This window comes from Dreissena polymorpha, chromosome 13, assembly GCF_020536995.1.
Source record: "Dreissena polymorpha isolate Duluth1 chromosome 13, UMN_Dpol_1.0, whole genome shotgun sequence".
NCBI lineage: Eukaryota > Metazoa > Mollusca > Bivalvia > Myida > Dreissenidae > Dreissena > Dreissena polymorpha.
In genome coordinates, this window is record NC_068367.1 from 36,641,796 (window position 1) to 36,658,427 (window position 16,632).

Consider the following 16,632-nt stretch of genomic DNA (forward strand, 5'->3'; position numbering starts at 1 on the left):
TGCTTGTTTTTCTCTATTTTTTCATACCATTTAATTACATTTACATTTGGGTTGACAGCTGAATCACTTTCTGAAAGCAGTATCCCTTTCAAAGGGAGGTAATACTTCTGCAAGTGCACAAATCAAGCCCCCATAGTAAGCTCCATTAGAAAGTATCTAACATTAAAAGGGAGGAAATATTTCTCAAAATTTAAAATTCCGGCCTCCACAGTTAGGTCCCCTAGAAACTTACGTTCACATCGCGGGTCAGTTTGTTCATCAGTTCTGCCTTCTCCTCTGCCCCGATGTTAACTTTAGCCTCATCTTCCAAGAAGTCATTGTCCTTGAAGGTGGGCAACTCCTTTGCCTATAGAAGAAAGAGGTTTATGAGCCAGGCTCTGGGAAAACTGGGCTCAATGCAGTTCACATAGGCTAATCATGGACCAGTGCTCCAGCTAGGCCTAAATTGAAGGACGCCCCGCCCTCAATTCCCTTCCAAGGGCCCCCCTACCCTTTATTATTTTTTTTATTTTTTTGTGCATATGATAATTAATAAATCTCTAATTAGATTGGGATTAATTTATTCCTCATTATAGACATTATATTTGAATGGTTTAATAATAATTGGAATAATATATTCTAAAAAAATTTTAAAACATGTAAATTAACATGCAACAGGAAGCATTTCAGAAACGCCCACGCGCTCAAAAGAGCACTTTTGACAAAAAATGCTTGTCGAAGGTGCCCTTTTGACAAAAAAGTCCCCCATGCCCTTTCCAAATCCTAGCTGGAGCAATGATGGACTATAATTTCCACCTAAAATAGATTTTTAATAACAATAGACTTCTTGCATACAAAAAATACCCTAAAAAAAGCGGAAATTGTCGTCCTTGCTTAGCCTGTGGCAACTGCTATCAACTATTGGCAAAACTATCTTCACCCAAATTCTTGACTTTTACATGGATCTTGAAATGTAAAAACAATTTGCAAACCTACCTTGGTGTTAACAAGAAGAAAATCAACTACAAAATCACATCACTGATAAGAGTAACACTTGTGACTAATATGGTTGAGTATTTTTTCCCAATATTTTTGCCAAGCATTTTATACAAAAAAGGCATATCCCTTGAGCTTAAAATATATATTATTTTTCTAAGGAGAATAAATATCAGACCATTCTAATTGCTCATTTAATGAATGTCTTCCTGAATAAGTATTTGTATAAGTGGTATAGAAAAATGTTTGGGTATAAGAGATCAAAGGTTTCACATTATATGGCAAACATCAGGAAAACAAATATTGCTTTTTTTTCTCTAATAATACCTTTTCCTTGTCACTGGCACATCGGTCAACAGTCGAGCCCTGTAACAAAAACAACAAGAATTCAATGTTTGTGTGAATAATATGTTGTAGATAAATGTACACAGAAGACATTCAGATAGATATATATTGCAAGCACATTTTCACATAATGTATAAAAGATGTACAAACTATGAACAAGCCCCTTTAAATATATATTTGTAAAACTAAAAAGGTAATTGGTGTGTAAAATTCAATTAATAATTTCACCCCTGGACATTGTCTTTAACGATTTTCTGCAAATTGAAAAGTTTAAACAGACACATAAGTTCACATCACTGAGAGTCCGCCAGATTTCATTATTTTCTGTTAATTTTTCATTTCGACTCTTATCTTGTAGAAATAGTTGAATTTTCTTTTAATGTCTGCTAGTCTAAGGGTCAAGCTGAGACTTAAAGGAAAGCCCTGGGCCAGTACTCACCAAACAATTCTAAGACTTAGACTTTATTTCAAGAATAAAAAATATTATTTAAATTGAAATATTCAAAAGTTGCTTAAATATTGATTCAATTAACATTAACTACCTGTATATACATCATTTTTCATGTTGAACATTCTGTTAAAGACATAATGACCAGTAGAAGCCCATATATATTCAAACGCTGGATGTATTTTTCTTGGTGTTAAATCTATTCTTCATCCTTCTTAAGTATGAAAATAAGTTGGTAAATACAGGCTTGTCTCCTAAACATATAATTCTTAACAAAGAATTATTCAATTTAAGGTTCTAACTAAGACACTATTTCCAAGGAGTTTAAATTTATAACAGTTTTAAGAATATTCTGTATTTTTAGAAATTTAGAAGTCTTAAGAATCAGTTGGTGAATAGGAGCCCTGGAAAAACATCGTGACACGCCACACACCTTCAGATCATATTTCTTGTGTATGGGTAGTCGTGGGCTGAACACGTTTCTCATCACGCATAGGTACGTCTCCACGTCATTCACCGTGATCCGGTACATCCCCAGGTAGTGGGGCAACATCGTGTTAGCGTGACACTCCACGATGTGCTGTGAGAATCAAACACAATAGTATTTACCCGGTAGCTGCATTTCATGTTATTCAAAGAAATTCCCTAAAATATCATTTGTTCTTATTGAATGCTTTGAGCTTTTATGAATACATAACAAGAGGGCAAAGATGGCCCTAGTTCGCTCACCTGAGAGGAGTCGGTTCATTCAATCTTTACCAAACGTCAAACTTGACATAGAGATATTTTCCAGACAAACATCCTGGTCAAGTTTCATCATTATTGAACCAAAACTCTGGCATATGGAGTGTTTTTGTTTTTGTAAGATTTGACCTGGTGACCTATATTTTGAGTTGACCCCCCTTACCAAACATCAAACTTTGCTTACAAAAATAAATATTATAACCAAGATTCATAAAATCTGAAACAAAATTGTGACCTCTAGAGTGTTTACAAGGATTTTGTATAATATAATGTAAATTTGGACAATCTAAGGGTAAAAATTATGGCATTAATTATGTGATATATATAAAACCAATCTTTTCACCAAGTTTCATGATGATTGGGCAAAAAATGTGACTTCTAGAGTGTTCACAAGCTTTTTTTACTTTGTATAAATTTAAGAAAACAACCCCCCCTCCCCGGCAGCCATGTTATTCAACTGACCGGAACCATTTTTGAACTCAACTTTCATATCAAGGAAACAAATGTTCTGACCAAATTTCATGAAAATTGGGCCAAAAATGTGACTTCTAGAGTGTTAAAATGTTTTCACTATATACATATAGAGAAAAATGCCCCGCCCACTGGCGGCCATGTTTTTTCACCGATATGGACCATTTTCTAACTTGTCCGAGATATCAATAAAACCAATGTTTTGACCAACTTTCATGATGATTGGACAAAAATTGTGACTTCTAGAGTGTTTACAAGGTTTCTCTATAGCCAAATAAGGAAAACTGCCCCCCCCCCCCCCGGCAGACATGTTATTCAACTGACCGGAACCATTTTCGAACTCAACTCTGATATCAAGGAAACAAATGTTCTGACCAAATTTCATGAAAATTGGGCCAAAAATGTGACTTCTAGAGTGTTCACATGTTTTCACTATGTACATATAGAGAAAATTGCCCCGCCCACTGGCAGCCATGTTTTTTCACCGATCGGGACCATTTTCGAACTCCTCCGAGATATCTATCAATCCAATGTTTTGACCAACTTTCATGATGATTGGGCAAAACTTGTGACTTCTAGAGTGTTTACAAGGTTTCTCTATAGCCAAATAAGGAAAACTGCCCCGCCCACTGGCGGCCATGCTTTTCAACGGACCGGAACCACTTTTGAACTCAACCAACATATCATTAAGACAAACATTTTGACAAAGTTACATGACTATTGGGCAAGAAATTTGACTTCTACAGTGTTTACAAATGTTTTCTTTTTTTTGACCTAGTGACCTAGTTTTTGACCCGGCACGACCCAGTTTCAAACTCGACCGAGATTTCATTGGGACAAAGCTTCTGACCAAGTTTCATGAAGATCGGACAATAAATGTGGCCTCTATAATCTTTACGAACAAATTTGGACGGACGGACAGACGACGGACAAAGACCGGTCACAAAAGCTCACCTGAGCAATCAGGTGAGCTAAAAATGCCGCCTGGAGTAAGGTGGCGAGTTTTCATGGAAAAAAACAACGTTATCTGTTGCAACTCCCAGCCATCCGGAGGGTCAATAACTGGGAATATTGCATATATAGTGAACTTACAAAACAATTTTCATAACTCTGTGCCAAGGCCTAAATGAAACAGACAACATCATGCTGATGTTGCAAGAGTGAAACCAGTTGCAAATAGTTAAAAAAAAATGTACACAAGTAGATATGGAAAAGCCATTCCTGGTATTGCAATTCAATTGCTTTAACAGAAAGGTTACATACAACCATCTTGTATAAAACTGAAGTGTAACCACTTCAACTAGTCTTCTTACTCTTGAACACTTCTAATATCCTCATATATTTTGCTCCAATCAAGAAACATCTTTTGGAAGTGAAATAATTCAGCATTTATTTTCTTCAAAATTAAATGTTTATCATAAAATGCCAAAATCACCTATGATGATTGCACAGACGTGAATTGCAAAACAGTTAAAAATGGTAGAACTGGTTGGGTTAAAAGTCCTATTCATCTTCAATTAAAAATACTGGTAAATTGACCAGTGTTTTTTCACCATTTTGGGCCCGGGTCTCTTAGGATTGGGAAAATAGTTATGTTGTTGTTTTGCTAACAAATGCTTCAAAATTGAGAATAAAATATATTTAACTCTTTCAGTGCGGGAACCGAATTTTGAAGGCCTTTGCAAACAGTTTGGATCCAGATGAGACGCCACAGAAAGTGGCGTCTCATCTGGATCCAAACTGTTTGCTATTCTGATAGTATTCTTTGAAAAAAAATCGAAGAAAATGCTAATTTTAGAAATTCAGCAGACGACATTTTAGCAGACGAAAAATTTCCCAGCATGCAAAGGGTTAAATGTTGATATCTAAAAAAAAATATTTTTTGTTCTGTTTTAAACCTTCAATCGGTAATTTTAAGGTCCCATTTGGGAAAAATATATACATTTTTCCTTTGTGAATGGGGCCAAATACCGGACCAGATTTTGTTCAAACAAAAAAAACACTGTTGACTTCACCATAAAGGATCAATACCACATAACATATTTATATCAAGACAGACTAAAGGAAATTATTTATCAACAATGAATACCGTTACATGACTGTGTACTCAGAAAGGCACAATAAACAGGTAATGCTAGCTAAGGCCTTCCCAGCATACTGACAAAATGAAGAAACTTGATACAACTGGTGTTAACAGCATCCCATTTGTTATCCAAATTGATTCAGCATTCATCAATAATTGATCACAAGACTTGCCTCAGGTTTTTTGCAACAGAGCAGCAAACACAATTACACGTAATAACCCGCAATTACCAGCAATAACACGCTTTGCTGGCTGTTGTAGTCTCAGAATGTGCCAAGTAATGAGCATCATTGTGAACGAGGCACGATTAACCCATTTATGCCTGGTGGACTCTCCCATCCTTCTAAATTGGATCAATTTATTACCAAAATTAGGGATGTCTGGTATATGTATTTCCATATTTAGAATATTTCTTACAGAAATTCCTTTAAGCAAACAGTGCAGACCCTGATGAGACACCGCATTATGCGGCGTCTCATCTGGGTCTACGCTGTTTGCCAAGGCCTTTTTTCTAGACGCTTTGCATAAATGGATTAACATCTAAAATATGTGCAAACTGATGCATTTTTGTTGTGTTATCCCTTAACCACTTAGATACGTATTTCGACACTTGTATGATCCCTTATAAAGTTAAATATAATTAAAGACCTGTTTTTTTAATATAACGTCTAAATGCCGGGCTAAGCCTTTCTTTGTCAGTCAGTATTCCGCTGAAACATGACTGGCATGTATGTGCCCCGGCCCGGGATCGAACCTAGGATCTCTGGATTTTAACGCAAGCGCCTTATCCACTGAGCTTCGGAGGCACATTAAAGACCTTTTTTTACTAGATTCAAGCTTTAATGGATTTATTTCCAACCCTAAGATATTGATGAGCAGCAAACAGCATAAAACCTGAACAGACTGCGAGTAATCTGCGAGTTTGCACATATCAATTTTCACTATGCTTCTGAGAGGGAACGCGTTTATGTTTGAGACTATTTCAAGTCAATGTCTTTTAATTTGCTTGGTGCATTATACTCTTTTATCACAACACATTTATGGTTCTCATCATTAACTGAATCCTGATCTAATTCAGGGTTTAAATTTTGTGAGAGAATTTGTTGTTAATGTTAATGGAACTTCATATTGCGACTTTAAAAATTGTTTGTAAAAAGATACCAATAGAAGTTTCAAAAGATAAGAGAAATACAATTATAAAGTACTTTTAGCAGATGGAATTGTTGAATCATAATATTGACACAATGGATCACTGCAAAATCTTGCGGACTACAAGTCTATTGTTGTCCTATATTTGTCCAAAGATTAAATATTGTTTAAACAAAAATTGTTTTTTTATTAATTGCAATTTTTAGTTCATTTCCTTATTCAGCTCTAAAAGTTGAACCTAATTAGCAAATATAGTATAAAATATCACCACCTTTATGCTCAATTTTAAAGTATTTGGTAGCAAAAAAAAACACAACAATTTCCAAATTTTAGTCAAATCAATGTGATTTTTTCCAGTCCAAAGTGCTCAAGCCCCATTCCTAAAGTGGTGAAAAAAACACTGATTACCTAAAACTGATGTATGAAGTGAGGAAGTCAGACAGAACTGGGTCAATATTTAAGGTATTCTCTTCCAATTCCTCAAATAGGCATCTTTATATCTGATTATATCCGTTGTGCAGACTGCATTTTAAGAGAACAACGTCAAGTTGCGAGCCAATTAGCCAGCTTTGGTTAACGTTTATGACATATGATTGACACCACACTGGGTGATGTATCGCATAAAGGGATTTACATCACAACTCAAATGGTTAAGTTCTTGGTACATGCATACATATCAATTCTGTGGATGGATAAACAATTTCTGGGTTCTAGCAAGACTTTTTTTAAGAGTCAGATTTTGAAATTAAACACAAGCCAAGAAAATACTTCTTTAAATCAGTGAAACATAGAGCAACTCAGATGTTAACTCAATATTGGTTGAGATTTTTACATTTTACACTGCAAAGAACACTGAAGACGGGATAGTGGAGCCTGGCACAACAACAACAACTAGAGCTTTGTCACAGACGTGACGAATACCCCCACATGTCGCATTGACACAGAAATGTTTGCATGTTGTCTTCACCAAAAACAGCGGACACCATGCTCAATGTTTAAAACGCACTAAGTGACCCAGTGACCTGGTTTTTGACCTGCCATGACCCATGTTCGAACTTGGCCTAGACATCATCTAGATACAACTTCTGATCAAGTTTGGTGAAGCTGTGATGTAAACTACTTGAATTAAAGAGCGGACACCATGCTCAATGTTTAAAAAGCACTCAGTGACCATGTGACCTAGTTTTTGACCCAGCATGACCCGTATTCGAACTTGACCTAGACATCATCTAGATACATCATCTGACCAAGTTTGGTGAAGATCGAATGAAAACAACTTGAATTAGAGAGCAGACACTTAATACGGACCAACAGACAGACTGACTGACCGAAAAGCTCACTCCTATATACCCCCCTAAACTTTGTTTGTGGGGGTATACAAACACAGTGGGGATGAATAAACACCAACTCCGCACAGCAGTAATAACAATTGTACCAATGAAAAATTGTATCATGGTGCATGGCCATTGCTTTACCCCTGGGACATGTTTTGAACAAGTTTGTTGAGAACAACAATAGAATGCTACATACCAAATTGTAATATAAACCTTTAGGTCTTGTGGTTTTAGCCGAATGATTTCTTTGAGGTTATGTTACCATGTAAGTCTATATAAATAATTTGATCACTACGGCTTTTTGGCCAGTTATAACCCAGGGGTAATGATTGGATGAAACTAAGTACAGGGGCAATATAAAAATTTTAATACCAAAAGTTACACATCTGGATGCTGTAGTTTGAGATATGTATATTTCTGCTTACAGTCTACTGTCATTAGAAAAAATAACCAAGTCAAAAAAAATCTTAAGTTGAAAAGAGGGTTTAACTTGTGTAACTTTTAATGAAGGACGTTAAAATCGCACATGCACAGCTTCATATCATAGGGCACATTGCCTGCACTAAATGTTAACCCTTTACCACTAAGATATGTATTTTGATGCATTTGTAGTCCCTTAGAAAGTTACATTTAATTAAATACCTTTCTTATTAAATTCAAGTTTCAAGTTCATTTCCAACCCTTAGATACTGATGAGCAGCAAACAGCATTAAACCTGAACATACTGCAAGGCTGTTCTGGTTTTATGCTGTTTGCACTTAGCCAATTTCACTTTGCTTCTGAGTGGGAAAGGGTTAAATGATATGCATTGAAAATTGTATGAGAATGCCTGACGCCAACTTTATGCCTAGTATGAACGGACTGACTGAACTCCAGACAAACTGACATACGATTATATAGATTATATTATATAGATTCCTACAGTACAGCCAAGGCGGAACAAACATATTTCGCGATCCGCGGCGGCAAGGCTTAACGAGTCGATGCCGCGTCAGCTGTTGAAGCCGCGTAAGGATGCGGCGGCAAGTCGAATTTCGCCGCGAAGCTTCGCATCTGTCCGCCGCGGCATGCCGAGGCAAGCCTCGATCCGCGGCATGACGCCGAGTCGATGCGTACATGTATCCTAAAATCAACAATCTTTTTTAAATGATTAGTTGTTAAAAAAAATTAAAAGAACACTTATAATAATATGTCAAATCATAATATTTAATGAGCGCGGATTCAAAATAAAATATATAACATAGTTAATAAAAAAGCGTGCTGTTGTGTTTTAGTGAGTGCATTCCCGTTTATAAACAAATTGTTGTAATCCTGAAAAATTAACAAAAATCGAAGTCATCAAAACAAAACACGATAATTAAGGGCATGTATAAATTCAATTTCAATAATAATTTATCTTTGTCATTTTTAGAATCGGCTTATGTAGTTTAAGTTACTTTGTGTGCGTCTATTAACTGCACCGTTTCATTATTATTTTATATTGAAGTGATATTATGGGCATTTTTCACTGTTGAATTGAACTGAAAAGAATAAAAAGGTCAAAAGTGTTAGTGAAAATTTGGTTACTGACAATAAGCTGCAACTCATCTTGCTACCGGCTGTTTATAAAATTAGATACTTTTTATGCCTAAACATTCTTCTAAGCCGAAATGATCCGTAAAACAAAATAGTGTCTTTGTGTCGTTTGAACGAATCTGCACTAAAACTAAATTCCCATCGTAAATCGAATACTTTCTGTCGTAAGTTGGGAAAAACGAAAGTACGGTTGATATACAAATGCATTACTTTCTCTTTCCTGGATATTGTTTTATTATGTTGATGCTGCATTCACAAATATAAGTGTATCTTAAGTGAAAACAAAAACAATAAATAACGGTTGCGATAGACACCTATTAACTGTTAGATGACCATTAGAAAACTTTAAATGATTAACAAACATATTTGTTTTTGGTTTTATTTTTACGACAACAGGTATTATCATATAAGCATATTTAGTGTTCCTGGCAAGTAAGTATGTTTCCTGCCCGTAAAGAATGTATTTCACACATTAACAAGGTCACGTAATTATGTACAATTGTTTTCCCTTTCATATCGAGACATCAAGGCGACCAGGCAGCTGTTTTCGCACCTACGAGTGGTCAAGGCTCCAGAAGATGGGTGGATTTATAATTGCATGTTGTTTTTGCTATTATATTTTAGCAGAGTCAATTAGCAGTTTGAAGCCACATCAATTATAAAGACTTAATTGTTATTGTGTCAATTATCAGCTCATTATCACTATTGTTTGAATATGCGTATATAAGCTCGTTTCATTCAGTTCATTTTATACAGTTGATTTTGTCTACTACTGCTATTTTGGATTTACTGCGAATTATATACTTGGTATATTTTCTACAGTGTTTGTTGTGATATTGTTTGTGCGTTTAGGATTATATATACATTGTGCACAATGACTCTGCGACACCTTCTGGCGACGGAAACCTTGTTCTTCCTGGTACAGTTTCTTGAAGACAAGAAGTTCCAGGTTCGAACCAGGAAACACTTCAAGGATGCCGACGAAGTAAGAAACAAATACGTTAATTATGAAAACACAATTAGTTATAATTATGGTTAAGGTCTTTAATCGCATCATTGATATGGCGTAGTGTTAAAAAAGCTTACCAAACCTAATCCGACCTACATAAAATACATATAAGTCGGTGAAGTTTATATTTGATCTTTTAAATAAATATTTGTAGAACATTCCTGTGCATACTTAAGTGTGTATGCTCGTTTAGTGGACATTTTTAAAGCGGTATAATGTCTGGTATGTTGAATTTTACAGAGGTACCATATAGCACCTGTGTGTTAATCGTGAATTACTTTTTAAATGATCGAGGTTTGCGAATTGCCAATTATGTGGAAATCAAGGGGTCTGCTATTTTTTACCACTGATTTATGTAATAAACATTGCTTTGAACGTTCATTGTCTAAATATCAAACGGAACACATTTAGAACCAAATATATTAATTAGTAAATTTTAATGGGCAATAAATATATACATCTTAGTTTTTACGCATTTCATTACCTTTTTTTAATTTGACCCATTCATACATGTATGTAACCGTGAATTATTTACGAAATAATTCGTGTACGTTATAGTTTGTTGTCGAATAACCCACGGTCGGAAAGCTTATGGGTTAAATCACAAATGCGAACTATAACGAATACGAATTATTTCGCTTTTAACACGGTAATGATTTATACAATGTATCATATTTTTTCTTGTTCACTATTTCATGTAAAGTTCTCATAAATACGCTCAGTTTGATGTCGAATAACCCACGGCCTTTATTTGGCACGTGCCGTTAAGAATGTTCATTATACTAATGATGATGATGATGATGATAATACACTTATGGCCTTAATTATATAATGGAATCATAAATACCATTTTTACACGTAGATTTGAACGTATATATATATATATATATATATATTTTCACTTCAAGAAAATGTTTGTGTGTATAATATAAGACAATCATCTAGGTTGCCATTGTAGTCATGACCCTTTAGTGCAACTATGCCATTAGATTAAAAGTCAAGGTTAAAAAGATATAAATAAGTAAAAATAGGGTAAAATATAACTTGTCCGTACTCTTTTTACATTATTCATCATATCATTTTTTTTAAATGCCCAAATGTTGATTATGATTATGATGTTTGTGATGGTATTCGTGATGATGATGATGATGATGATGATGATGACGATTATACACTTATGGCCTTAATTATATAATGGAATCATAAATACCATTTTTACACGTATATTTGAACGTATATATATGACCGGTATTAGTAATTTGTAATAGCTTACATACTGAGAAAAAGTGTTTTGCTTAAATAAGCCTATCCATGTTGTATGTTACATGTTATATATTGCACGTGAGGACATCGTAATACACTTTAACGAAAACGATACGACTGTGCATTTATTAGTATAACGAATTTCAATCGATAGTATTGAGTATGTTATTTAATTGGTAATTGAGGAGTCTAAATATGAAACTGCTATCTCTTCTGAAACATCTTCAGGGGTACATTTACTTAAAATGGAATCTTTTTAGTTATTAACCTGGTTATTTTGAAAAAAGGGTAAATGAATAAACAAGATAGGTTCGGTTAGTTGAAACTGCTTTTTATTCACGCTAAATTAAAATTCCAATAATACGCAACAAGGGTATCTAAAAAAATACTAGTCACAGAGAACATTATAATTTGTTTGATTATGTATTTGCCATTGCCAATGTCTAGTTAGGCTACATGTATATTTGATAGTAGAAAACAACGTTTTTATTATTTGCAATTTAGTATAAACTAATCAAATTTATTCAGATCGTAACTAATGTTTCTTTATGCCCTTTTGTGCGAACAACACAACAGAAAAGTTACGATAATTTAATTCATGTCAACATCATACTGCATGTACAGGTTTATTAAAAAAACACAGCATAATGTTAAGAACAGTTGAAATTTATCACATACATGTTAACAATCCCTTTGCTTCGAAAATTAAAATGATATAATCCATAACAGCGTTAAGCCTTTTCACCATAGAGACACATTTCGAAGTGTTTCATCGGTCCATTAAGCTGTTCAAAATTTACAATGCGCCTAACCAGGTAAAAGCAGTGAGGCTGTTTCACGGGTACGTTCGTCCGTGTCTAATAGGTTGTTAAAATACATAATTGATTTTCCTCTTGACTCCTGCCTGAATATTCTGTTGGGCGTATCGCCAGTAGCACAACCGTTCATTTTGATGCAAATAGGCACCACCTTGAATAAATGATCAATATATTTGTTGCACTGGTCAGCAGTCATGTGGGTAATCCAAAATGATTCTATTGCACTTATAAGATCATCTTTAGTTTTGGGTTCACATTTTGAAACATATCCTTTAAGTTGGTTCCATACCATTTCTATGGGGTTTAGGTCTGGACTCTGAGCTGGCCATTTTTGATTGTTGATTCCGTTGCTCTCCATAAAAGCCATGGCCATTCGAGAACGGTGTTTAGGGTCATTGTCCTGTTGAAATCTGTGTGTATTCGGGAAACGCGAGTGGATAAAAGGCACCAAGTTGTCTCGTAAAATAGAATTCGTATAAAATTCCGAGTCCATAATTCCTTCAAAAATAGTAATTTTAGTCGGACCACGTCGACTTATCCCAGCCCAAACATGAAGTTTTAGTGGGTGTTTAGGTTTGGGCATGCACGTGTTCACTGAATGTTTAGGTCTATACGATGTCCGTTTGTTTGAATGTAATTGTATGGAAGATTCATCTGTAAAAATAACATCGTCAAATGTGTCGTTTCGCTCAAGCAGGCTCTGACAGAAATCTTTTCTGACGATCTTATTTGCAACGCTAACTAGCTGCGCATACCTAGGAGTTGCGCTTGTATATCCGGCTAGCTGAATTGCACGTTTTGTAGTTGACAAACTAAAGGTCGCACCTTGTTCGGTCAATTGTTTATGAATATCCGTACTGCTTACGTTTGGATCTTTACGAAATGCTTCTCTAATGAAATCAATGTCCCACTGTAATAACTTCCTAGGTGCCCACGTATGTCCGCGTTCATTAATTTCATCAAATGTAAAACGTCCACGCTCGTATGAATTAATCCAGTAATTCACCTGGTTTCGGGAAATAACTATGCCTTTACAACCCATAATTGAAATAATTCGCTTAGTTGAGTTTCCACTTTTGTACAACGAAATAAGCTCAAGTTTTGATTTAACATCAAGTTTCCCCATTGTTGAAGATACGCGAATGCTTAAAATATTATGAAGGAAAATACGATTAGAAGACTTTTTATTACATGACTAGTATAATGCCAAGTTATGACAGCTGTACCCAGTATTAATTTGCCCGTATAATACAAGCGAACATGGAATTTGACATGAAATAACAAGTTGTCAAAATCATGACAGTGCAGCAAGGCTTGTTTAGAGCGATTTTGCAATGAATTCATCTAAAGTGAATTTCTCCATACTAGATTAGGTTTTTTTCAATTAGGGATTGATAAGTAATAAAGCGGGTATATACGATTTTGTCAAATATTTATGAATTTATATAAAATGTGTAAAAACTTATTATATATATATTTCAATATAAATTAAAATAAAAGTTAAGAAGAACATGTGTCGAAAAATGCGAAATAAGCCAGATATTTAATTCCGAAATTGAAAACGGCTGTACAGCCGAATTCGGCAGCATGTATACCATACATGTACGATGTGAATGTAAACTTAGTTTAACGGTTTATTTGAATTCCTGCAACGATATCTATTCATACGACACACGAACACTAACTCCGATCCTAATACAAAGACGAATGCTTCGGTTATTGTAGGAAAATATGTACGTCACAATCGGCTCGGGCGCTAATTTGTCTTTGCTGCATTTTATGAAATTCGGCTTTAATGTATAATTTTTCTTGCCTATATATGGTTATTGTAACATATTTTATCAAAATATTAAAATTAAACACATATAAAAAAAATCGTATATACCCGCTTTAATTTTGTAAAAATCATATTTAGAAATATAAATATAAAGAATAGTTTATATATTATGACATCGTCATGAACTATCACATGATTATTTAATCATAAACTTGAGGGTAATAGTTAGCGAGTTTTGATTTGTTTATTTCCAATTACCTTAAGTCCATATTATGCATGCGATTTCAATGTGCAAAATGTTTAATGTTAGCTATACTGATTTCTTCAAAACATGTTAAATAATAACGTGTTTCACTGCAACATAAACCGCGCACGCGGGAAAATAGTAGAAGTAGAACAATATGAATACATTGTATAAAAGTATCCCGCTATGCGCATGCATTATTAAACTGTAGAAAAGAAGAAAATATTTATTGAAGCTTGGGAGTTCTGTGTGGCATCAGATTGTAAAATGTAATGCTTAACGTACCTGACTTGGCAAAATCCGTCATTTCCGTCGCTGTTGTAATTGATACAATAATTATTAATAATCGCAACCTTTATCTATTCTTTTAACAACGATGTGTCAGAACTCCATTGTTGCATCTTACACCATCTTTATTATCATTTTAATAACTGTTTTCTAAGTTACCACATGTATTGTAAGAAAACTTTCAATTATAAATTATGTTGCGTAAACACTCAACCATGTGAGTAAATAAACAGAGGAGTCAAAGTTCAGGATTATTCCTGAATTCAGGATTTAGGCCCTAAAACTGCTTTTGATATTGAACGTGCATTCAGTCACTTGTGCCAGTTCTTATATGTATTACTTTTATTATTAACAGATTGAGCTCAACGGAGTGTACAATGTGCAGTGGGGAAGCGGGAAGCAGGTTGGGCTTGCATCTGCGCTAGCGCAGGGAAAGAAGGGTACAATGGAAAAAGAAATGGCCACACGGATCACCGCTTTGTCTGCCCCGACGAGAAAACGGAAGGCCGTGGACCAAACCGTCGCCAAGGTCACCAAGGTCACCAAGAAAAGAGCCGTAGTGGTGTCTGTTGGCTCGCCAAGGGACGACGCACAACCAACAACATCTGAACAAACGACATCACCCGTCGTCCCGGCTAACACCTGTATAGCCGCAACGCCAACCAGCGCCACAACAACTTCAAGACAAGCGACGCCAACCAACGCCACGCCAAGAACTTCAGGACAAACAACGCCAACCAACGCCACGGACACGACGAGACCAGCAACGCCAACCAACGCCACGGACACGACACCAGCCATCGCCACGGACACGAGACCAGCAACACCAGCCATCGCCACGGACACGATACCAGCAACACCAGCCATCGCCACGGAAACGAGACCAGCAACACCAGCCATCGCCACGTCAATCATCGCTAGACCCACGCCTGCCAGAAGAACAAGTTCAACCATGGAACCCGGCAGCGTGGCACATATTCTTGTGCTGCTGAACCGCATGGAGGCGTACATGGCGGATCAGACGAGAGCCATGATCAGCATGGGAAAGAGGTTAACCAAACTGGAAGCGGCAGTGGAGCGGTTGGAGGTGTCGTTGGCCAGTCGACAGCCTATGCAGCCTATACAGCCTATGCAGCCTATACAGCCTATGCAGCCTATGCAGCCTCTGCAGCCTATACTGCCCGACCCAGACCAAGAAAACCAGATGCCTGAAACAAGCCTTGTTGACAAGGCGATATTGGACGCCATAAATAGGGAGGCAAACAATGAGGCCCATTTTGCCTGTCTACTGCTGCCGCACGTTTTCCCAGAGTTGTTTGGGGTTGACAAGCTTCGGCTGCTGTTCAACTGGAATGGGGCGGCCGGGAAACAGGCGCTGGATGCCTCCAGGAAGGCTTTCGTTGAACATACAACGAAGTTTTTCTACCCGGACGCAAGATCCACGTCGGGTTGGACGGCCGTAGTCCTGCGCATCAATGAGCGCCTGAGGAGAAAGGAAAAGAAAAAGAAAGATCAGCAAGAAACGGAACGTTTGCTTGAGGAAGGACTGGGCGAGCTGTCATTTTTTAATTTGTAAATCTCTGTACTCACAGCATATCTCTTTCTCATTTTATGAGACAAACATACTTAAAACAAATCATAATCAACACTATTGATTATGAATATTATTTGGTTGTAACATGTTTTGTGATATCAGATATTTTATCATCATCATACATTGTTGGGGCCTTAGGAAACTATGCACAATTTAGATAATATTTAAATGTGTTGATCAAATTGTAGAAACTGTACATATTATATAATCAAACATTAAGTTTTAATGCCTTTTATGCAGTTAATGGTATTACGTGGTGACAATAGCCAGTACTTTGACATTATTCAGACTTCAGATTATATAAAATAATTGATAAAGCTCCTGAAAGACAAACATAAAAAACGCTTTAATATAAAATAAAATATGTTGATAATGTATGATTTATGCAATCAAATAACAATAGTTATTTGTAATAAAGATTTTTGCCATTTACTTCCGACTTACGTTGTCCGTTACGTTACTGCTTGAATAAAACAGCCAAACACTGAAAATGAAATACATATGTACATGTACAT

At 35.9% G+C, this 16,632-nt stretch overlaps 2 protein-coding genes across 4 annotated transcripts in view; one reads left to right on the forward strand and one right to left on the reverse strand.

Annotated features, from left to right (window-relative positions):
- Positions 1-16,632, reverse strand: part of LOC127854878 (phosphatidylinositol 5-phosphate 4-kinase type-2 alpha-like) — a 131,032-nt gene that overhangs the window by 76,522 nt on the left and 37,878 nt on the right. For all 3 annotated transcript variants that reach the window (XM_052389981.1, XM_052389983.1, XM_052389982.1), the window contains 3 exons: positions 2,202-2,348; positions 1,303-1,341; positions 233-346 (listed from right to left, as the gene is read on the reverse strand). In XM_052389981.1, coding sequence (XP_052245941.1) covers positions 233-346; positions 1,303-1,341; positions 2,202-2,348 — 300 coding nt within the window. The remainder of the gene's footprint in view (positions 1-232; positions 347-1,302; positions 1,342-2,201; positions 2,349-16,632) is intronic.
- On the forward strand, positions 8,711-16,549 carry LOC127854877 (uncharacterized). The gene is made up of 2 exons (XM_052389980.1): positions 8,711-10,109; positions 14,879-16,549. Exons 1-2 carry the CDS (start codon positions 9,999-10,001, stop codon positions 16,097-16,099), a joined length of 1,332 nt encoding a protein of 443 aa, XP_052245940.1. The 5' UTR covers positions 8,711-9,998; the 3' UTR covers positions 16,100-16,549.